Raw genomic sequence first — 25,008 nt, forward strand, 5'->3', positions numbered from 1 at the left:
AGCTAGTTGCTTGCCATTGGAGCACAAATTAGCTAGACAATAAAATAGTTTGAAATCTTATGTGGCATAGCAAGCTAATTGTCAAATTAGCTTACAATTAGAGATGCTCTTAACATCTAGAAATTTACACAAATGGGATGCATTTTGCAAATCTTTTGAGTTCATACTACATTCAATACTACATTATACATACAAATAGGACAGAGATATAATGGACAATCCTTAAGAAATTTGTAAAAACTGTGGTATATTTGGATTATCAATAATCACTCAGCGGTTACAACAAGAGTTTTTGAGAGGTATGGCACTCAAACAGGGGAACTTTTTCGAGGATATATTACAAATCTAAAAGATCAAACTGCATATACACACCGCGATAATAGTTGGTACAATCGATGCTTGAATTTTCTACTTCATTTTCTCATTACAATTGCAAGAGCTTATGCAACAAGCTAAATGCAATCACTTGACAGGACTTCCATTATATATGTAGTGATTAGTGAGTAACTTTTGAAGCTCGAACTTTAGAAAGGATTGCTGTCATCACCGAGTGTGGAGAGCGAAAACGGAGCGATTGCTACATTGAATGTTCTTGATCCTACTTTGTCGATATGAATCATTTCAAAATCACCCTCCTGCGGAATTAAAACAAAAATACATAACCCAGCCATTAAAAATTTAAAATCTTATGCTTCTAAAGATACACTTAATAATAACCTACTAACTTCGGCTCTGTTCTCTTTACCTAGCATGGTCTGATTTTTTTAGTTATTGGTCTGATTTTTTTAGTTCTGAATTTTTCTGGTTTGGTCTGAATGTTTGTTGCGAGTGCTTTTTGTTTTTATGGTCTGATCTGATTTTTTCATATCTGGTCTGGTTTTAAGAGAATGAGTAATAAGCAATAAGAATAAGGTGAAGATAACATAAGTCTTATGTTGGATTTAAGACAATCATAACAAAAGCAAAGATGTTTCGAATATGTCTTGCAAAATTTTTACTGTATTTCACTAAAATGGTGTCGAGACTATTGACCCATTAACAAGAGCATTTAAAGTACTCCGTACTTTTGTTTAGGCACACCCTAAGAAAATTGGGGAGAAAACGGAGTAGAGTCTTTAACAGCTTTGATTCATATGTTAAGCGTGTAAGAGACAAGGCATTAAAGCGCAATTAAGCTACAAAACATCCAACAACAACAATAACCAAGCCTTAGTCCCAAAATGATTACGGTCGGCTAACATGAACCGTTATAAAAGAAAAATAAAAGGTTATACGAAAGAGAGTAGACACGAGGCACGAAAAAGAGGGAAGTAGGGAACACAAAACAAGACAGGTCAGTTTAAGGAAGAGGCAAACATATGTTACGGTGTGTATGCTACGCAAAACAAAATTAAGTATGCGTTATTTCAATAATATATGCTACGGTGAGTATGAGTATATAAAAGTACGTATAACTAATGGCTTATGTGTTGGAAAAGAGACAAGACAATCTCACCATTCTTCCACTAGAAGTACTGAGAGGACATGCAGAAGAGTATTCAAAGCCAGTATTTGGAAGTATAACTGGTTGCTCACCGATAACTCCTATACCCCTGAAAACAGAAGAAGGAAATTGTAAGAGCAAATAAGTTCAAGAACAGAAATCGTGATAGTTGAGATGTTTTCAAACGTGAATGAAAAAAAAAAACTGACCAGACATTCTCAATTCTCCCATTGGCATCAGTTATTATCCAATGCCGCCTCAATAATTGTACTGGACGGTCAGAATTGTTAGTTATTCTAATCCTATATGCATAAAAGTACTGCCCTTTCGATGGTTGACTACGTCCCTCAATGTAGACACTCCTAACTTGGACACGAATCCCCTGTAATGTAACGAAAAGGACATTATTTGCAAATGAACTTACTGGTGAGAAATTGAGGATTCTTGTCAAGGAAATATCAAATGGAAAACACAGAAACTGAGCATTCCCCTTCTAAAGGTAAGATTCAAAACAAGCAAACAAGACAAACAGTGAAACAACCAACAAATTATCGGAATACAACCAACAAAATTTTGGGAAGTGGTTGAGGGAGAGTGAAACACAAGATTGAGTGAATAAGGCTCCGTTTGGTTTGGTGTAAAATGTTTGCAGTGCAATTACAGGGGAAAACACAATTCAAAACTAGTTTTTCTTTGTTTGGTTTCTTAAAAAAAAATGGGAGAAGATGGTGAAGATTGAGCGGAAAAAGGGAGAGGGAGGTAAGGTGGAAAAGTGGTTTCCCTCCCTTTTAAATGGAAAAGGTTTTTCCATCTTTGAGGGAGTTATGAAAAATTGTTTTTCATCCCTTGTCAAACCAAACAACGTAAAATGATTGAGAAGGGCAAATCATTTTCCATGAAAACGTTTTACACCCTACCAAACAGAGTCTAAAAGGGGGAACATGGCGCCATAGCGGCAAATGGCATCAATTCTTTTGTTCCTAGCCGCGAATTCCAAATTTTCAAAGGTGAAAAATAACTCCTTCTGAGTATCAAAATGTAGATCATGTTAAATTCTAAGATTTATGGGAAATAGTTGAGAGCCAATGTACCATACATAAAAATGCGGAACTCGATCAGAAACTGTGTGAAAATCAAACGCATTATTTTTCATCCAGATGGCATTGGATTATGACGATTTTCCTCGTATTTCATCTGTCAAGACATTGGAGGAGGCATGGAAGATTATCAAGCTTGAGTATTTAGGCGATAAAACCGTGATTATGCTCAAAATTTGACACTCTGAATATGAAAGAAAAAGAGTCTCTGAAAAACTATTTGTCCAGAGTTAAAAATGGAATGAAGTCTACTGTAAAAAAAAATAGTAATCAAACAGTAGTAAGGTAAGGAATTTAGGAGATAACAAATGATTTTCATCATTTAGAGTTGTGGAAAATGGGGTAGCTGCAATTAAAGAGTCTAAACTCTAAAGACTTATCGACACGTTGCTTTGATAGTTAATGTGTTCCCTCTCTTCTCATGAAGTAAGAATTAATTATGAATATATTCACTGAAAAGTGGAAGAGAGGTTTTCAATTATCTACTTTATCATTTCCCCAAAAAAACACTCCCGATCATTGTTTTTCTTACACACTTTTTATTTTCCTTAATTACTGTGAATCCCTCAATATGAACACTTGTTTAGGAACGGAGGGAGTACTAACTAAAAGCTAGGAAACCTAAATTAGAGTGGGTAGAAACATGGACCCACAATCAACACCAAATCCTCGACTATGATAAGACTAAGCGTGAAGCAAACACCACGTTTAACAAATGACACAAAGCTAGAAACTAGGAATACGGATAGCTAAATAAAAAGAATACGCTTCTCTAGCTCTTCCCCAAGTTAGATGTTGGAAACTTGGAACTTAAAGTTTCCAAATCAAATGAAAGATCAGATAAACAGAAACTGAAAGCACTCTTGAATATAAAAAGAAATAAAAACACACAAAAATGATTTGATCAAGTTGCAACAGCCTGAGTAAGTGATCACAAGAGTTATATATTAATTAATAGAAGAAAAGCTTAGTTGTGTACCAAGGTAGTGGCATCACTGGAACACTTCAAAAGAGAATGAGGAGAGATCTCATTGAGTTCATCCCTGTATCTTGCAGCATCCTGCAGACCATCAAAATAACACTTTATGTCACTAGAAGAAACAATACAAGACTACAGAATAGATCGCTTTCCAAGCAATAAACTGCAATCAATCAATCAATAGATGTCCAATTAACCTTAAATCAATAGCAAATGCCAAGTGCAACAGACTCCATAAGAAACTATTTGTATATCAACATACTCCGACCAGGAAATATTTGTACGCATAAAGAACTAGACGCTCAGACCCATATGTTCTAATATTTGCAGAAATAAATCTAAGACAGTAATGTCTTGGTCTAAGCATAAACTATGAAGTATTTCTATTCCGATACTCTATAAACCTTATATCTGGATGTTTAGACATGTACACCAACTGCTTCCGACCAAGAACAAAATATACACTTAACAATAAGTGTTTCAGATATAATATTAAATTAAAAGTCAAGTTTGGTAATGTGCTATGGAGTAATTAAAGAGTAAAATGAATTAAGTGGCCTTAGTATTTTTCACCTCGGAGTCCTATCCTGACCATTCCTCTAATAAGAAAATCTTCCCTTGGCTTTGGGGACTCTTCCCAAACCGTCGAACAGAAAAGGTAGGAAAAGTTCCTTGATACTAGTTCTCATGAATCCTTAGTTCAAACTGGATACCAATTTCCAACACATCGCCTATTTTTTGAGATTTTGTTTTGCAATGAGAATTAAAGTGACAAAAGATAATCAAATATACTGTCCAAGTTATCATACAATACTTTCAGTTCCACTACTGTCCCATGCTTATCTATGTACAAGCAGATACTACAATACATGTAAAACTTACACATGCATCAAGTTACAATGTCCATGAAAAAGTACATTGTCAAAGTACGTTACTGCATAGGATTCCTTAGTCAGCAGGACATTCAATTAGTTCATTTCAAGTTAATATCTAACGGAAATGGGCATGGTAAAATGAACTCAGATAAAAAAAAGATCAGGAAATCCCCACTCCAACGTTAAAAAAAAGGTCTGAACTCTAAAAGGGGAAAGGAAAGGGAAAAAGGCGAAGGAGAAGTACCTTGAACCTCTCCTCTGCAATAGCATTTTTCAAAAGTCTCTTCAAACGCAAAACTGGCTCTTCATCTTCAAATACTCTTAATGAATCACGTAGTCTCGCAGCTTCCTTAAAATCCTGAAAGCAAAACAGGCAAAATCAAATATTAAAATTGTGACAGAGAATGTTCTTTTTAAGTACAGTAAAAAAAAGAAGTAATCATGAACTTTCAAGCCCCTGAGTCAGAATTCCAATGTACAAATAGTCATATACATGAAGTTGTGTATTTCTTAAGTATTACTCCGTATATTAGGATGTCCTGAGAAATTAAGATATCCACTTATGAAAGACATCCACTCTGTAGCTAGTTATGTTAAAGTCTTAAAACAATAAAAACACATGTACTTTTTCAACTCACCCTCTGCCTAAAGCTATTTTCTAAAATACACTTATTTCAAACTCGTAAAAGTATTTCTGAGACAAAAGTATTGCATCTTGGTTAGTATTCAAACCCTGTAAAATACATGTACAAGTCCAATGGAACTGGAAACAAACATGCATATAAGAAGCCTAACCATGGCTTTCTGTCAAAGAGGTACAACCTCAGAAACATATTTCATTATGCTAATAAATGTTGTTATCCAGAACGGCAGAACCAATTACATACTCTTTATCAAGAAGCATCCCAAAGGACTGAAACACAGAAACACTTGAAATCCATAGTATTCAACCAAGTTAAGTATTTCTCTAAATTCATATGCTTTACTTAACCTTTGTTTGGTAGGAAGGAGAATGATCGATAGGTGGGAGTGCGACCAAAGGCGGTAATTCCATTTCCATACATTCGATATGATGAAGTGAGGACGATAGGCCTAATTCCCCCATTAAACACAACGGGAGGCTCTTTTTTAAAACTATAGGAATCAAAAGGTTCATTTTACGGAGTACTTCATATTGCCCAAATACCAGACAAATTGAAAATGGATTTACAAATTTACTATATTCTCTCATTCTCACTTCCACTAATCCATTGCCAACATCACATGAGCCATAAAAAGCTAGCAAATAATCTATTGTACTCCTAATTTACAAAAAACCTTCTCTAGGATATACATCCTTTACCGAAACACTTCAACAATCAAAACAATCCCTTATAAGAATGATCGGAAATGATAAAGGTCGCAACATGCGACCTTTAAGCCGTGTCACAGTGGTGACATGGCACGTCTATGTGTCATAAATGTATTTGGAAACTAAAATATTTAGATTATATAACCTATTATACATGTCATAAAAAAGGTAGGAAAATCTTAATATTCTAATTTACAAATTGAATAATATAATTTTTTATTTCAGAAAAATAATTCTAATTTGTATAGGATATTAGAAAAAAAAAATACTTTTAATTATTTATATGATATAGGAAATTAAAATAAAAAAATAAATTTACTAATTTATACTTAGAAAATAAAAAATACAGTACAATAGAAAATAAAAAATTAGGAAAAGAATTTCGTCTTTATTTGTTTATTGGGTTTATACGGCACTTGAAGTGTTGTTCTTCCTCTCCGAAATTACTAATCTAATGAGATGATGATGCATGACTGTGCGCCTGTAGGCCGATGAACTGCGTGTAAACCTAATTAAAACTAACCTAATCATTAAAATTAAAACAATATTTTAAAGTAATGTATAATTATAAATATTTATTTACATAAAATAATTTATTTATTTTTTTGGGTGAAAGAAGATCGAGGGGCAGACCCCTAAGTAAAAGAAAACACAAGTCAAAGGAACCCAAAACAAACGAAAAACTACAGACTATCAAAACAAAACGAAGGGAAATATTTCTTGATAGAGTCAGTAGTTTTAGTTCCTTGCTACTCCGTATTTACATAAAATATATTACTTCGTATTTTATTATAAATTGATGTATTTTTTAAATTAAATTGATGTATTTTTTAAATTGCACAAAAATATATTATTAGATTTAATTTTAATTTTTTTAATTTGTAATTTATAAGATAAAAGGAAATATATATTTACTATGAATATAATAAATATTTGTTTCCTTCTTTGTATCGACTGCCTTATTTATATATTTTCATAGTAAAAATATTGAATTGATAGTAAAAATAAATTGATGACGTGTAGCCTACATGGTGCTTATTTGTACCAATGAAATGCCGACACGTAAGATTGCGACAACATTTTGTTGTCGCAACTTGCGACCTATATCATCGTCCAAGAATGATTAACATTACTCTTAATAACATTTGCATTCACTGCCTAATTAGCAACATTTATCACCTAATAACTATCACGAAACGGGAATGATCATGAGTTCAAAGCGTTAAAGGTCGATCATTATCCCCGAAAACGGAATATTTCATGAATCTATACATCAAACTGAAGTTCTGGACCCTTCAGTTTCCACAATTTCACATCCATAACACCTAATAAGTTCCATCAATCACCATACTTACTTCACAAATTGCCAATCCTAAATTACAAAATCAAATCCAACTAAAAACCCACCAAAATCCAACTTCAACAACTAATATTCACCACATAAATCAACCAAAACTATCATAATAACGCATAAATTCAACAAATCAATAACAAAAACAAATTTAAAAGTAGTCCAACAAATACCTCAGCTTTGGCTGCAACCTCCATTTGTTGCTTAAGCATGGCATAAGTTTGGGTCCGAGAAAGAAGCCCGGCCTGACCCTGATCCTGAACCGGGTCTGAAATCGGGCTTGAGCTCGCGCTGCTCTCTCCATCAACATTCTTCTGAGAAGAACATGCCACTATCCTACAAAACCCTCCATTTCTACTTCCTATAGTGGGACAATACCGATTTTTTTGGGTACCCACCTCAAAATCTGACAACCCATTTAAGTTAGTACTCTTTAAATTGCATGATTTTCTTGCTGCTACCCCAAAATCAGTGAACAATTTCAGACCCAAAGATTGCATTTTTTCCCCCTATTTCCCACAAATTATGCTTAATTAAGATTTATTTAAAGCCCTGGTTTTTTTAAGATAGAGAAATTCCGTAGGTTATGAACTTATGATCAAAGAGATGGAAGAATAGGTGAGATTATGAAATCAAAATAGCGACCATTTGGATTTTTGTAACAGTACAGTAGAAGTAGAGAAACTGCCGCTTGAATGAATGAGTTTTACAGGATATGCCATTTATGGATCAGTTTAAGTTTTTACAAAAATACCCCACCTTGAGTGCAAATCGAGTTGTGACGTGTTCTCTTCACCTGAGATAAATGATGTAATATTGCAGTGTATTCCGATATTTAGATCCTTTAATAAACTAAATATTGATCATATGATTAGGGGGCCGTTTGGTTGGGGGTATTCAGGAAAGGGAATGGGAATCAGAAGGATTAATTCCCTTTGTTGTTGTTTGTAATGCTCTTTCAATCATTCTCTTTACCCTCTTGATTCCCTCAAATCCCTCTATATTGATTCCCCACCCCCCTAGGTATTGGCATTCCCTTTCCCTGATCCACCATACACCATCATCACACCACCACATCCACCATAGACCAACGCATAACACCACCCCCACCATCTGAGCCACTCTAACCGTCGACCCACCCTTAAGGTCGACGGTGTCCGGCGAGTTTCTGGCGAGTTCGCAACACAGATTCAGGCGAGTTGCTGGCGAGTTTGCAGCTCAGATTCAGGCGAGTTGCTGGCGAGATTCGAAGGTTGTTGTCTGTTGCGGGCGAGATCAGAGGTTCTGGCGGTGGAAATCGAGTTGCTGGCGGTACGTTTCTGACGAAATCGGGTTGCTGGCGGTACGTTGTTGGCGGTGGAAATCGAGTTGCTGGTGGTACGTTGCTGGCGAAATCGGGTTGCCGGCGAGTAGGGGAGAGACAAGGAGTCGCAGAGACAGAGAGTCGCAGAGACAGGGAGTCGGTCGTCGGTTGGGGGTGGTAGACCCGGTGGTGGATTGGTGGTGGGTTTTTTAGGTTTTCTTTGGATTTGTTTAAACAAACAACTCTTAAAATCTAAGGGATTTGCTTTCCATTCCATTCCATTCCATACCCTTTCTTGATTCCATTCCCTTTACCCCGTGTGAACCAAACGGCCCCTAGATATTTTGATTATATGAAGTATGCAAATGAGTCACGATAACAATACAAATTACATATGAAAGTGAGGATTCAAACATGTGATCTATCGTACACATTCTCTCAGTCTTAACTACTAGGTCAATATATCATTGGTTAATATTTTCATGTGTGATAGTAAATATAAAGACGATCTGATTTGATTTAAAATTTTGCCGATTCCTTAGGTTTTGTATAAGTCACTTGAAATTAGATGTTACTAAAGTTGAAGTACACATTTAAATATTTCGGGCTAGATTTAGTCTTATCCTATCTCACTAAATGTAGATGATTTTTGAAGTTAATTTACAAGAAAAAACACAATTAAGTGTGATCGTGTTAGATACTTAGATACATCTTTAAATGTATTTTCATGTAGTACGTATATTTTATTTTATTTTTAAATAGAGAATTTTTTATTTTTTTTGGTCAGAATGAGCGGTGGGCATTATGGAGTACATATGAGAGAGAGAGGAGATTTAGATATAATTTGTATGACCTATTTATATTCACAAATCACCATACCAATTGTTTGTTGGTTCACTGGTGATAGGGGCTGAGCTTGGTAGGGCGGACCGCGTTTTCGATCCCCCGCAATAACAATTGGGAAGGGATTGGAACCTATCCACCCACAATTCGACTCGAATTCGAATTGACCTAAGGGTGAACCGTTAGTAACACCTAAAAAAAGCCATAGTTAATATAAGTTGTTTCACTTGTTTGATCATAGAGGGATATTGTAGATACTATTAGACATATGACGTATTTGGGGGTTTGGGTTATTTTGTGGTCCTTTTGATATGAACCACATCCACATAGAGAGTGGATTGCATGAGATTTTGGTTGTTATGGAAGAGAAAGTTTCATGTACGTGTTCATCCAATTTACATGATTCTTTTGGATTAAGAAGAGGGGCATTTATGTCTTGAAAGCCCTTGTAACTCTATTTAGGACCTTGGAAATGAATGGTTCCCCCATTCATGTTTCAACATCAACAACTCCCTTTAGAACCTAAGCTTGCATCAACTTTAAGCCATTTTGATGATGTTGAATTTCATAGATTCTTTTTTGTTTTATTTTTTCCGAGTATAAATAAAATTGTGTATTGCATAGGATGAAAAACTAGTTAAAGCTTTTAAGGGAGGTTATTTTATGAATATGAAAATCCAGTTACATATTTAAACTTGGTTTGTTTCCTCGCACGTAAAAAATATGAGAAATTAATGTTTATTTGAAATGTAAGACTGAGGAGTTGTTTCGTTAATAATATCATTGGAAGTTGTGGTTTTTACAATTACTTAGTCTCCCTTATCATAAGGGTATCTCTATACGAAAATTTTGATTTATCGTGATCAACCAGACAACTTAGTGATTTTATGGATAAATCCCTAAGAAATGATATTTCTATTGTATAAACCAAACAAGACCTTAAATTAAATTTTAAGAACAAAAAATTGGAGGGAAAAGTAACAAATTTTAAAGATCATGCACACAATTTGTGTCCAGTGAATTAAGGACCATCCAAAATATTATCTTAATGCGTTTCCTTATTTAAGTGGGTTTTGTTTTCAAAATTTTCACTTATTCGATTATTTAAATTTATATGAAGTACGTTCTCATTAGCACGTTCCTCTCTCTCTCGCTCCTTTTTCTCCCTCCTCTCTCATCGTCTAGGGTTTTAAGTTTTTTTGGCCGTTTAGGCCGAAACAAAGAAATTAGACTAGTTTCGACCCTTCTTGCTTTTTCATTGCTTTCTCTTTGTTTTGTTTCTGTTTCTTTTGTTTCTTTTCCGTTGGTTTGTTCCCAATTTATTTGGGTTTTTCCTAGATTCATTTTTTTAGGTTCTTGATTCTCATCCATGGATGAGAACTTTTATTTTTGGGTTTTAATAATTGGGAAGAAGATTTGGATTTATACAGGTTTAGGTTTTATCATCAACTCGTCGATCGAAACCATTCGTGTGCAAATTGCAAAGGGCTCTACTTGGAAGATGTGGAGTACGAGTTGTGAGTTAGAATGCAACATAGCAATTGTTTTGATTGTAATAATTATGTTTTTTCTTTGAATTTGTGGTATGCAGATCTATTTTATCTTTTTTTTTACGGGAAACAATATCAATAACAATCAGCCGTTGATAAAATAGATTTGCATACCACAGATTCAACGAAAATACATAACTGTTACAATCAAAATAATTACTATTTTGCATCCTAAAGCACAACTCGTACGCCTCCAATTTTTGTTTAATGGGACCAGTGATTTTTGATGTTTTCGCATATTTTCAAGTAGAGCCTTTCGCAATCCGCTCATTAAATGCTCCGGTCGACGAGTTGATGATAACCCAAATTCTCATCCATGGATGAGAATCAAGAACGTTGAAAAATCTAGGAAAAACCCAAATAAATTGGAAACAACCCAAGAATAAATTGGAAACAAACCAACATAAAAGAAACCAGAAAAAAGACAAACATGAAGAGAAAACAACAATTTACGGCCAAGAAAACTAAAACCCTAAAAGATGAAAGGAGAAAAGGAGGGAGGGGGAGGGAAGCGGCAATATAATTGATTATTAATGATGTTGTTTTTTCGTGTCAAAACAAATTTATACGGAGTACTTTATACAAATACGAAACATTTTATACTCCAATTTCCAAACAAGAGCCCAACGCAATTCAGAAGCCCATTCAGTGGGTTATCCCCAGGCCCATCCATAAGTGCAAGGTGTGAATCAAGTCCATTTGTGATAAAAGTACTTTTGAATTTCAATGACAAATGGGACATCACAAGTATTGTGCACAACTGCACAAGTCCTTCATGCTACGGCCCGATTGGGCTGATAACAGGCCTGCATCATGAATAATAAGTTAATAACACAATGATTGGCTCGACAATAATATGATAAAATAAATACTTTCTCCATATTTTCAATGTTTGCTTTTAAAAAAAAGGGAAAAGAAATCTGGAGTACTAATCTTCCATAATGACAACTCCCAATAAATGTAGTTATACTTGGTTAGATTAACATAGTCGGAAGAAATATTTTGATACGGAATTGGAAGATTCAAATTGCATAGACAGTCCAGTGGCGGATCTCGAATTGCTTAAATAGGGGGATCAAATAAAAAAAATTAAGCAATATAGTACGAGATGTATACAATTATACTCAAATTTTTAGGGAGACCGCAACAAATAATACACAGCAACATTTTCGCTCAGAGGATCGGACCCGCTCAGGCCACAACAAAGATACGCCACTGATCTCGCCTAGTGTCTTCGTAGAATGACAAAATAGTGTCAAGACTCATACTTCTAGTTAGTATAACATATGATGCCAACTAGTTTTATTAAAACTTGAGGGGTGAAAACTAAGGGTCTGTTCGGTATCGTTTTTTTGTTTTTTGTTTTCTATTTTTTACAAAACTAAAAATCAAAATATGAAAACCACAAAAGTGGTTTCCGTTTTTTAGTTGTCAGTTTTCAAATTCAACATGATCACCATAGATATGACTATTTTTTTTTTAGTTCATTATTCACTCTAAATCATACGACTTTCAAAACAAACAAAGCAAAAACTGGAAACTAACAGTAATACCGAACAAGCCGTAAAATTTGAGATTGAATTCTGATTATGTATTGCACTTATGGACATTATGACTCTCTCTATAGACAAAAAGATCCACTACAAGTAAAGATGATACTAGTATAGGTCGGGCTGAAGGATGACCCGACCCAACACGAAAAGAAAGCATGGCCCATCACGAACACGAAGCCATGGGACGGGTTTGGGTCGCGATTTTTTGAAAAAGTGTGATAATACACGACTCGAAAAAGCACGTTAAATTTAATGAAATTTGACCTAAACATAGCCTAACTTGGCACAAAATAAGTAGGTTTGACATGGACCAAGCCCATTTATGAATAAGGCATGTGTGCATTGACCTGAAACCTGGCCCGGCCCGGCCCACAGCCTTTTTAAACTAGAGTATTCAATATGACAATTAATAGAAAAAGAAACGTGGTGAGTCAGAAACGAGGAACTAAAAAACAGAGTAAGTATTCCTTCAAAAAAACAGAGTTAGTAAAAAAAGTAAAAACAAGCAGGTAGGAAAAGGCTGTAAAAAGAGGCAAAGAAGAGGGGTACGATCATGGTGAAACGCGAGAATCGCGGAGGCGTTGGGGTAATTTCTTAATCTTTTTTCTTTTTTCTTTTAACTTTATTTAAATATATATTTATGGTAATGATAATGTATGTTTATATTTTGCAGTGTGGTGTCCCAATGCACAGACACACAACGTACGCCAGAATCAAAGCAACACAGTACTAAAGTAATCACTCAGTCACACAGATGGGTCATGGGGGTAGTATATATGGTTAGACTGGGACCCACTTCCACATTTTCACATTTTTAAAAATTAAACAAATTAATGGAAATGGAGTACTCCCCCGTCCCGGAATACTTGACCTGTTTTCCTTCGTCCCTTAATACTTGACATGTTTCTTAAAATGAAAATATTCTAACAACAATATTATAGTATTTCTCACTCCACCCTTATTAACCCACCTACCCCCTACTCCATACAAAAAATAATTAAAAATTTAACCCCTACTCTCCCCCAACCCCACCTCTTAACCCACCCTTTTACACATTTTTCACTAACTACATTAAAATAATATCCCACTATCAACTACGGAGTACTACCTATTAAATTAAATAAGTCAATTAAAGTCCCTTAAACTTTGTGCCGATCAAACCGGGTCAAGTATTCCAAGACGAAGGGAGTATGTACTAAAGTGGGCCCCACTGTGAAATCCCGCAACAACTCTGTTAGCTAGGCTGCGCGCGCTGCAGCATAAGCTAAGTGAGGGTACAGACTACAGTACAGGATTTGGTGGTCCTAATTTCATCACTCTTGTCAGTTACAGCCACTGATGACTGACCCATTACATTACTAATTTGATCTTTCATCATATCGGTTTGTTTATGGATTATTACCTCCCCTTTCTAACATTAATAATTTACCACAAAATTTTAATGCTAATAAGAAAATAAATACTCCGTAATCTTCTATTAGAACGGTTAACACTCACTTAATAAGTTAATTGTACCTATGTAAGACTATGCTATAGGTGGCACATAGCCGGGCCGACTTAAGACATGGTCGCGCCCAGCATTAAAAAAGCACGGCCCTACACGAGCACAGAGTTGGACCAAGCATGAGCCGCATTTTTTATAAAGAAAACAAAACAAAACCCGACATGACAAAGCACACTAAATGAGTAAAACTAGGTTTAGGAAAAACGGGTCGAACTGAGCCAGCACGTGGGCCTGCTTTATGTCTAGGCCGCATTTTAAAATTTTCGGCCTGACATGTTGCAAGTGGGTTTGGTGTGGACTAGACCTGTTCAGGCCCATCCGAAGCCTAGACACCCAGCACGACCCACAACCATCTTTAGAATGTGTCTAGTAGTGAGTGAGTATGAATGTAGAAGTTGAGTAGGTCGTATTTTACATGAACTGGTAATGAAGTACTAAGAAAAATAAATACTTCGTACTCGCGTAATGAAATAAGGTAAATAACTAATAGTCTATTTAGTTCATCATAAATATACTACCTGATCTAAACTTAGTTTTTTCTGATTTGGTGTGAACCTATTTCTCTAATCAGATCTAGTTTGATCTTATATGATTTGATCTACATTGAACTCTGATCTAATCTAAGCGCGCTTAAGGGCTACCTTTGTTTTTTTTACTAATTGACATATGATTTTTACAAACCCCCTTTTATCTTGTGAATTGATACAAACTCTCTACTCTTAACAATTGTAACCTTAGGCTATACTTAAGAGAAACCGATTTAATTTTAGCATACCATTTAGTTGATACTCCCTCCGTATTTTTTTAAGAGATACACTTGGCCGGGCACGGGTATTAAGAAGAATAATTGAATGAAATAAAATAATAAAGCAAGTGGGATTGGATAGATATTTTAATAATTAAATATGTGGGGACCATGTCATTTTGGTGGGTGGAGGGTGTGGTGGGTTTATGAAAATATTTGTTTAATAGGATGGTGGGTGATAGGGTATATTAGATGTATTATTTAATTAGATGGTGGGGTTGATAAGTTACTAAAAATGGCAAGTGTATCTCTTAAATAAATACGGCCGGAAAAGACAAGTGTATCCCTTAAAAAAATACAGAGGGAGTAAGAGCACACACTTTATTAGAGCTAGCATATGAAGTTATACTCTACTCACTTAAGGTGTGTCAAAATCACTTCCCGTATTTAACACGTTCAAGGTAGTTTGGCAAATTCTTTTACCCTATTAGTCTATTATATTAACCCATATATATATAGGGAATGGTAGATAAAATATAAATATTTGGAGGTTCCACACTTCCAACCGACACCCCACCCATCTCCATTCTCCACCAAGAGAAAAAACAGAAATGAAGCAGTCGAGTGCGCAGAGTCCACCACGCCCCCCACACCCGCAAAATCATGGAAGGGCCATAATCAATGACATCAACTTTAGATCGATAAAACCAACCAACCAACAAGTTTCTCGTGATCATTTTTTAAGTCAAGATTTCACTATAATTAATTAAAGTTGCCCATTGTTTAATCTACAAACTTGCCCCCCCCTTCCCCACTCTAAATTCCCATCAACTTGCTGGATTTGTTGTTGTGTGTTGTTGTGTTGTTTTTATGAGTGTAGGGCATCGTTTTTTGTTAGGTCAAAATTTCTAACTTATTATTCCAACCTCCAACATGATCAAGAATTGTTTAAAGTAAATATATCAGATATGCGAGTTGGGTGCGGTAAAATTTTCAAACACGATCAATTAGTACACAATATATATGTAATTCTTGAAATTCACTTCGATATAACTAATTAATTGTGAGCCGTTTCTTATTTCTGGTTTGTCGTTTTGTTAGGTCAAAACTTGAAACTTATTCCACCCCCCCTCCCCCAAACATGATCAATAGTTGTTTTAAGTAAAGATATGCGAGTTGGGTACGGTGAAATTTTCAAGCACAATCAATTAATTCAACCGAAAGTTAAGCAGAATCTTTCAGTATAAGACGACGTAATTAAGTTAAGTAATATGTACGGAGTATAATGTGGTTTTAGAAAATTCATTTCGATCTAACTAATTAAGTGTAAGTTGTTTCTTATTGTTGATTTGTTGTTTATTTTATAATACTTATATTTAAGTAGAGGTTAATTTGTTGGTAAATGGTGGTGTATATATATCATCTTGAGCAAGCACAACAACTCATTAGGTGAGTGGTGAATTGGTGATGTATGTATACAACTAATATAAGTACATTTTTAATGCAAAATGTAACATGTATAGAATATGACCTTACAACTTTTTTGTTGAGCATGTATTTATGTTTGCCCTCCTTGATGATTTTTTGAGGGAAAAGGCCAGGAAGCCGGAGATATTATTAATTCATTGCCCTCCTTAATGATAAAGATAGGAAACTTAAGATTTTTTTTTTCTTTTTCTCGGTTGAAAAAAATAAGAGTTTATTACACACATAATATAAATGTGTAATGTATAATAGCACATCATCCACATGTAACTAACATGATACCATAAATACATTGTATTTGGATAAGAAACAATTGTTTATATTCATAAAACAAGATCGAAAAGGAAATCATTATCTTCGTTCCATAACTCCATTGATCCATTCTATATTCTTGTTGGGTTGTTTGTTTTAGGGCATTCGGGAAGGTTTTGAAAAAGCAATATAACTAATATGAACACTATTGAAATCATGGGTCAATAGCGTAACGAATTTTCCCTATTATTTCATAGAAAACGTTAAAAAACGAATTATGATATTTCAACACAAACAAGACTATAAATTAAGTTTTTATTTGTTTCCTTTTTTGGTGGTTCAATAACCCCATACTCCACACCATGTGGCAATAGATATAAGATCAAATATGTGTCCTATTATTATAAAATTAATCTCGAAATCAAACCATTTAACTAAATCATATCCAAATTATCCTTACGAGTCAAAATCAATCATAAATATCATATCTCTAACCGGCCAAAATTGACCACAACCCAACTTGTTCAATACAGAACGCCCACTCACATACTCCACACCATGTAACAAGAGATAGAAGATCAACTCCGAGTCATATATATTATCATAAATTAAATCATGCAATCAAACCACATCACTGAACTAAATCATATTCGAATATTCCTTGCCAGTCAAATCAATCGTAAAAACCACATCCGTAACTGGACAAAATAGATCATAACTCAACTCGTTCAACACCAAACACCAACTCAATACAATTAATAAAGTCTCGAAGGTAATACCCAAAATCGCACCCCTATCAAAACCCTTGCAAAAAAAGTATTGCCCTCCTAAAATAGTAAAATCCCAAAATTATAATATTTCAATACAAAACACGCTAAACTATTTGTTTTCCCTTATAGGGGGTTCAATAATCACATACTCCACACCTTTTAACAAGAGATAGAAGATCGATTAACTCCGAATCCTATTGTATAAATTGTTAAATTTAAGTCTAAAATCAAACCACTTAACTATACCATGATGGCATGATTAGGTATCTCTTATCAGTCATAATCGGTCATAAAAACCGTATCCAGATATCATTTACCAGTTAAAATTGATCGTAAAAGTCGTATTCACATATCCTATATCAGTCATAATCAATCGTGGAAACCACACCCCTAACTAGTCAAAATCGATTTTCACTCAACTCGTTCAACACGAAACACCAACTCAATACATAGTACAATTAGTAAAAATTTCAAAAGTGATACCCAAAATCACACCCCAATCAAAACCCCTACAAAAAAAAGTCTAGCCCTCCTAAAAATAGTAAAATCCAAAACGTCTACCTATAGCCACTTAATTACTCCCTAGAAAGAGAAAAAAACGGGCAAAAAAAGGAAGAAAATCAAAGCAAAGGTTTTAGTAGTGGTGGGAAAAAAAATGAAAAGAAAGCTGCACAGAAAAGAAAAAGAGGAGAGAGAAAAATAGAAAATAGAAAAAAATAAAAATGGTGCGAATTGATGTTGTAGTAGTAGTAGTCCCCCTTCCCCGTACCCGTACTGGGTGTTGTACAACTCAGATTTCAGTTTACCCCACAATCGAACAACGCCATTCTCTTCTTCTTTCCCCAACTTTTTCTGCCTCATTTCATTTCTTCTGCTATACTGCTGCACTTTGACAGTTTTTATTTTTTTTAATTTTTTAATTTTTTGATTTTCATTAAATTTATTTTTAACGTTTTGTTCTTCCCCTGAAAATCCTCCCTAAAAATCCAAATGATTCTCCTTTCTTTCTCACCCCCTAGTTTTTCTCTCTCATCCTTACTGCCTTACCCTTTAAACTACCCCTTACCCACTTCTTGAATCATCAAATTTCATCATCGTTTTGTTTTCTTCTTTCATTTCAAGGTCAGTTTTTTTCCCTTCCTTTTTATGGGTTTTACTCTGAAATTTGTGATTTTTGTATGAAATGATTTCGTGGTTTATTTTGTTTTGATGTTTTTTGTGATGGGTATGCTTTGTTTTCCTGTTTTTTCTCTTTAATCGGATTATGGTTTGACAAATGGGTATTTTTTTCGGATGCTTTTTGTTTGTTTTTGTTCTTGGGAGATGATTATTGAACTTGAAAATTTCTGGGTTATCTTGTTAAAAAGATAATATTCTTTCATGCTTTCATTTAATCTCAAGTTCTGCGCACCATAAAATCCTGCAAAATTTGGGCACCAGGAAACTTCTGATTATCCCCTGATTCCTATTGTATAATAACATCCTATGTTAGATAAAGATTAGTGTTTTTAATTTGGAGAATGTGAGAATGCTTGTGATATGAGTAATCCTGCTGTTTTGAATATCTTCAGGTATTATTATCCTGGATTCTTTAGTTTATTTAATGATTTGTTGGTTGCTTCTATTTTGTTGAACATAATCACATTGTTCATATTAGCATTATTTCATTGGAACGGTTACTACTCCGTATGTTGTAGTCATTCTTTAGTTTGTTTAATGATTTTTTGGTTGATTCTATTTTGTTGAACATAATCAAGTTGTTCTTAATTTCTTATTAGCAATTTAGCATTGTTTCATTTGAATGGTTACTGTGTTGTAGTCATTTGTCATTCTAGCTGTACTCAAATATGCTAGACTTAACTCCTTTATGGTGCTTCATATGCACAAATTAGAGGGTAGTTTGTAGACTGGGCGTCGAACCGTGTTTCTTTGAATCAAGGGAATGGTGGAGTTGAGAGTATTTATTATGATTTGGGCTAATGTGTTCTTCTAAATAATTCAATTTGTTAGTAGTTCCTTTTTCTTTCATTTCAAAATGTGTTGTTTGGAAATTGGAACACATTAATCATAGGATTTTAACATTAGTTTGGATGGGGTTTTCTGCAGGAGCATGTTTGGAGGTGGTGATACTAATCCTATGCTTCCTGTTCACATGGATGGTGTCAGGTTGCCGTACAATTCCGGTATAGTGCCGTCAATGCAATTAGATGGTCAGTCTTGTTTAGCCATTCCTTTTTTACTACATACTTATTGGCACTTTCATACTCTGATTACTGGCATTACTTGTTTGCTTGAACTCCTGATATGGTTGGTGTGAGGTTGTTGGAATCCATGTCTTATCTTGTCTAATGAAAGTTTTCTGCTTGATCGCTTTTGTGTAAGCGTTTTATGCTTGTATTTTAACATGATTTGCTTACTGCTTACTTGCCTGTGGGTGGGATTCAGTGATTGAGTATGTTTTTTCGGCAGTTTGCATTTTGTCGTTGACTCGTTGGATAATGGTTGTATTGAACACGCACTTGACACGAACTATTCACCTCTTCAGAACTGTTGTTCTGTTGTCGATTGTCACAATTGAGTCTGTGATTTCCCCTCCCTTATAGTTCAGTGTAAGAATCAGCAATTCCCAGTGTGTTTGGTTGGAATACTTGCAATGGCTATTCACCCTTTTCATTCAGCATTTCAGCATCATTTATTTTTTCTACAATCCTACTTCAAAATTAGACTTGTAATTCATGAATAATATTGATCTTGATCTTCTATCTGTCGTGATTTTAGAACTAACACCAAAAGTGTTGCATTGATTTAAATGGCAGCTCTCTTTGGCTGTAATGCTGATGTAATGAACATGGTTGAGGGCAGGAACACATCCCTGGCAAATCTACCTGAGAAATTCGGAAGGGGCACGTCTATCTACAGTCAACATAAGCTTCCCGTGACATCGTATGACAACTTTTGCCAGAATGGAGCTGGGCAAGCCAGGAATATGGTGAAGCAAGGCCGCGTTTCTACTGGGCTCAAGCTTTCGTATGGAGAAGAGGAGCACAATTCTTCAATCTCATCTGCTGGAGAAAACGTAATGGTTAATCTATCATCAATGCTGTCACGTAATGATAATCTGCAAACAGAATTTGCGCGACAGGGTGATGAATTTGATCAGTATATCAGGATCCAGGTGCATATTTCTGTTCTCTATGTGTTTATCTAGTGATTTCGTAATCTTTTACTTATTGAACATTCACTCCCTAGAGAAATGTAATTTTTTTGAAGTAGAAACGAAAATTTAGGGGCATGATATCATCTTGCATATTACATTTAGTTAAAACATACTGTATATATCTTGGGTACCAAATATTAATGATTGTTGCTTATATCTTGTCCTGTAGACCTTCCTCGTCGTTTTCTGACTTGATTTTCTCGACGGTGGACGCGATTCAGTCTTTTTTATCTGGTTAGACGGTTTACTCATTAACCAATCACATGTAGCTTCCCCAATGTGTTTCTTTGTTTGTGCAATGTCACCAATATTATTGAACTGAAATAGTTGATGGAATGGAAATAGTTCATAAAGTATACTCTCTTTTACTCTGTATTTTTGTGTTTGTTTGATTACACTAGTAATATCGGATGGAAACAACTGTTTACATAAGGCTTAGGTGCACTGAGAACATGAATGTACTCCGTTCTATTCGACTTATTTTGTTTGAACTTATCTTAACTTATTTTATCTGAAAACAAAACTTATTTTGACGGAAACAAACTTGTTTGTGTGTTAGAATGTCTGAAAACAAACTATTTTTTTCTTCTGAACTGAATTTATCTGAACTTATTGTGTCTGAAATAAGTCAAAATAAGTCGAACAAAACAAAGCCTCTAATTTAAGGAGAGATTCTTACTGTTTGCGATCTTGAAAATCACACATAAGTTGGTAAGTAATTCAGCAAGGAAATTCTCCTGAACTTCTCTGCTAACTTGCTAAGTGTCAAATCATGTGAATCCATTAAACTAAGTGCTAAATCAACCCGACTACCCATCCCTAATCTTGCCATTTTAAAACAGGAAGAAAACATAAAGAAGGGCATTGCAGAACTGAAGCATCGACACACAGTTTCTCTCTTAAATGCTCTCGAGAAAGAAGTCAGTCACAAAATACATGAGAAAGACATAGAGATAGAGACCCTGAACCAGAGAAACAAGGAGTTGATGGAGAAAATAAGGCAGATAGCTTTAGAAGCTCAATCCTGGCACCTGAGAGCAAAACAGAACGAGTCCCTTGTCAACATCTTAAAGAACAACATCAATCAAGTCGTTCTACAAGGCGGTAACACATTGTTGAAGGAAGGTTGTGACGAGAGCATAGCAGACGATGCTGCTTCTTCTTGTAATCAGAATGTTCCAGAATCTTCTTCTTGTAAAGAGATGGTGCATTGCAAAGCATGCAAAAGTAAGGAGGTTTCTGTTCTGCTGTTGCCTTGCAGGCATTTGTGTCTTTGTACAGACTGTGATGGTTTCCTTGACATTTGCCCTGTTTGTCGAGTGAAGAAGGCTGGAAGCTTACTAGTGTACATGTCTTAGAAGTGAAAAAAAGACGAGGTTTGATGAATATGTCGACTAACAAAGTATATCAAAAATTCTTGAAGGATTTTTTACTGACTTCTCATATAGCGGCGTAGCTGTCTAGATTTTTTTCTTCTTTTTTTCGAGTGATTTCTGTTGTGCAGAGGCAATGAGGAAATACTGCTTTGTGGTATCAGGAAGTTTTTGAAGTATGTTCAGGTACAACTACTTGTATTGAAATACTCAGAAGTAACAGCTGATTTGATCCTAACCATAATTGACTGGGAAATAGTTCCTTCTGCTGAATGGGAAGAAGTGCGTTTTAGCTTCTTTTTGTGGTCATCTTTTTATATATCTGTGACAAAGGTATTGTTCATGCTTAGAGTTGGGCACATGTCAGGCGGCTGTCGGGCCCCGTGTGCCTCTCTCTTTCCATTAGTGTGGCCTATGCATTTCCCATGTTGGGCTGGGCTGGATCTTTTCTTGTTAGCTCTCTCTTACTCATTTTAAGATTATTTTAAATGACATATCGCTAACTGCTGTACCCGGGTACAGCCAGCTCTGGCTGTACCCCCCAAAAACGACGCGCTCATATTGTTTGTTCATACTTGTCGACTGTTTCTTCTTTTTTATTGTACTGTTTGTTCATTCTTATTGTACTGTTTGTTCTTTCTTGTTGTACTGTTTGTTCATTCTTGTTGTACTGTTTGTTCTTTCATGTTGTTTTTTAAATTCATCATCAAATTTTCATAATTGTTGTATTTTTTGTTCTTTCTTCTGGAATTTTATGTTCTTTTTTATATTGTTTGTTCTTTCTTGTTTATTTGTTTGTTTATAATAATCATATGGTTAATGTTCATAATTAAACTCTTCATTAATCTTTTATTCTTTCTTTTTGTATTGTTTGTTCTTTCTTGTTGTACTGTTTGTTCTTTCTTGTATTCATCAAACTTATTGTTGTATTGTTTGTTCTTTCATGTTGGCTTTAAAATTCATCATAAAATTGTTTATAATTGTTGTATTGTTTGTTCTTTTTTCTGGAATTTTATGTTCTTTTTTATATTGTTTGTTCTTTTTTGTTGAATTATTTGTTCTTTCTTGTTTATTTGTTTGTTCATAATAATTATCTGCTTTATTGTCTGTTCTTTCTTGTTGTATTGTTTGTTCTTTCATGTTGGCTTTAAAATTCATAATGAAATTGTTCACTTCATTGGTCTTTTATGTTTTTACAAGCGCCTATATTGTTTATTTCCAAATAAATAAATAAATGTTCATTTCCAAAATAGTAAATGTTCATTCCAAATAAATAAATAAATGTTCATTTCCAAAATAGTAAATGTTTATTCCAAATAAATAAATAAATGTTCATTTCCGAAATAGTAAATGTTCATTTTTGTAGTTTATTTCCAAATAAATAAATAAATGTTCATTTCCAAAATAGTAAATGTTCATTCCAAATAAATAAATAAATGTTCATTTCCGAAATAGTAAATGTTCATTTTTGTACCAGTATATTAATGATCATTTTAAACAACACAAACGACATCATTTTGGATGGGGGTACAGCCAGCTTTGACTGTACCCGGGTATAGCCAAAAATTTGCATTAAATGACAACTTGACTTGTTTAGCTGTGCTTTTGTTAAATTTCTAAAACGATGGCCAATTATGTGTAGGGCTTGGACAACTTTCCTGCTAGCCCGGTCCATGCCCAACTTCATTCTATGCGTAATGGACTTTTATAATACTCCATAACATAACAAAACAGTTGAACATAATAACAACATACTTCATCTGTCCCTTAATACTCGCACCGTTTTGACTTTTTGCACTATTTACATAATTCACTTTGACCCTATTTTATTTCTAGTATATAAAAAAAATGTTAGTATATAATATAGTGTTGGCTTCATTTTAATATATATTTTCAAAATATTAATTTTTTTTATAAGTTTTTATAATATGTAGTTAAAGATATTGGTGGTCAAAGTTGTGCATCGGCATGAGTGTCCAGTCGAAACGGTGCGAGTATTAAGGGACGGAGGGAGTACAAAGTAGTACTATTCAGTTTTTAGAAAGATAGTCTTATGTGGTAGAAATAATGAAATTGGTTTGGACTTTGTGGATTTGGAGTTGGCAAACTATTTCAGATATGTTTTTCTTTGGGCGTAAATGAAGTATAAGGGCAATATACAGTACAAATGGGGGTGAGGGATACGAACCTGTACAGGCTCTCAGTATTAATTATTAGGCCAAGACTTTATCGGTATACTTCATATATGATGAAACTACAATAAGTATAGAGCTATGGAGTCATACCGAGAAGTAGAGATAGCAGGTTGGTTGGTAGTCACTTAATGTTGATGATGCAAGTAAAGGATCTCCGGGACCAAATGGGAGGAGGTGACGTATTCAAAGATGATAGAGGAGAAGTTGTTGCGTTTGACAACAAATTTTGGGCATTGTTCTTTATTCAAAGCATAGTTAATGGCATTGGGCCATTGGCATAAAGGGCTTAGAGATTGCAATTCAACTCCAAACAAAAAAATGAAAAAATATATCTAGTGGTCCAAATTCCAAATGAACAATTTAGCTTGTGTCGAATCTTAGACTTACATAATAAAGAAAGTGGAAGAGTTTTTTTTTTTTTGGTTCTACTACGAGGAGTTCCCACCGCCTTCGGCGAGGTAATCTCCCGTGGGAGTTTGCATGGGTACCTCGATGGGCAGCATCTCTCCCAGTTGAGATTTTTTCCATTCTCAAGGCTCGAACCCGAGACCTTGGTTAAGGAGCAAGAGGCCCTTAACCACTCATGCCAACCTCAATTGGTAAAAAGTGGAAGAGTTGAATGTGCACACTTTATCATTTTATCAACCATTGGCAATTTGGCACAATACACTTTCCGTTTGTTATTACGGAGTAATGGTTACACTTTGATGTTTGACACTATTTTTAAATTTCAGTTTGACTACTTTTAATGTCTCTTATTGTTCGCTCCATTTGAGTTTTGACACAACTTAAAATGTAAATATATCCAATTATAGACGCGTAAAGACTCAAAAAAATTAATATTCTAACAAGATCGCTACATAACTATATTATTTCTTAGAGATACATGAGAATGTAGAGTCTAACTTTTAAAGTTTGGCCCCGAAAAAAATCACAACGAGACAAACATTAAGCGGGGAGTATCATTATTTTTGGGTAAGGAATAATATAGTCGTGTGACATCTTGCCTGATTCGTCTCAATACATAATTTTGGAATATCAGTTTTTTTTAATAAGTATAATGTTTACGAATACACAAATAG

The 25,008-nt window shown here is 34.7% G+C and overlaps 2 protein-coding genes across 3 annotated transcripts; one reads left to right on the forward strand and one right to left on the reverse strand.

Moving 5' to 3' along the window:
* Positions 1 to 230: 230 nt before the first annotated feature.
* On the reverse strand, positions 231 to 7,850 carry LOC110789469 (uncharacterized). Its single transcript, XM_021994138.2, has 6 exons — positions 7,310 to 7,850; positions 4,679 to 4,792; positions 3,560 to 3,640; positions 1,693 to 1,865; positions 1,496 to 1,592; positions 231 to 635 (listed from the first exon to the last, which is right to left on the reverse strand). The coding sequence occupies exons 1-6, from the start codon at positions 7,634 to 7,636 to the stop codon at positions 525 to 527; spliced, it is 903 nt and encodes a 300-aa protein (XP_021849830.1). The 5' UTR covers positions 7,637 to 7,850; the 3' UTR covers positions 231 to 524.
* A 9,902-nt stretch (positions 7,851 to 17,752) lies between these two features.
* On the forward strand, positions 17,753 to 22,040 carry LOC110789468 (BOI-related E3 ubiquitin-protein ligase 1). Of its 2 annotated transcripts, none has more exons than XM_021994136.2 (4): positions 17,753 to 18,712; positions 19,248 to 19,351; positions 19,958 to 20,316; positions 21,201 to 22,040. In XM_021994136.2, the coding sequence occupies exons 1-4, from the start codon at positions 18,681 to 18,683 to the stop codon at positions 21,714 to 21,716; spliced, it is 1,011 nt and encodes a 336-aa protein (XP_021849828.1). In that variant the 5' UTR covers positions 17,753 to 18,680; the 3' UTR covers positions 21,717 to 22,040. The 2 variants fall into 2 exon arrangements, with proteins under 2 accessions (XP_021849828.1, XP_021849829.1); XM_021994137.2 differs by having other exon boundaries at positions 17,755 to 18,263.
* The last annotated feature ends 2,968 nt before the right edge of the window (positions 22,041 to 25,008 follow it).

The sequence above is a fragment of the Spinacia oleracea genome, chromosome 5, assembly GCF_020520425.1.
Source record: "Spinacia oleracea cultivar Varoflay chromosome 5, BTI_SOV_V1, whole genome shotgun sequence".
In the NCBI taxonomy this organism is placed as follows: Eukaryota; Viridiplantae; Streptophyta; class Magnoliopsida; order Caryophyllales; family Amaranthaceae; genus Spinacia; species Spinacia oleracea.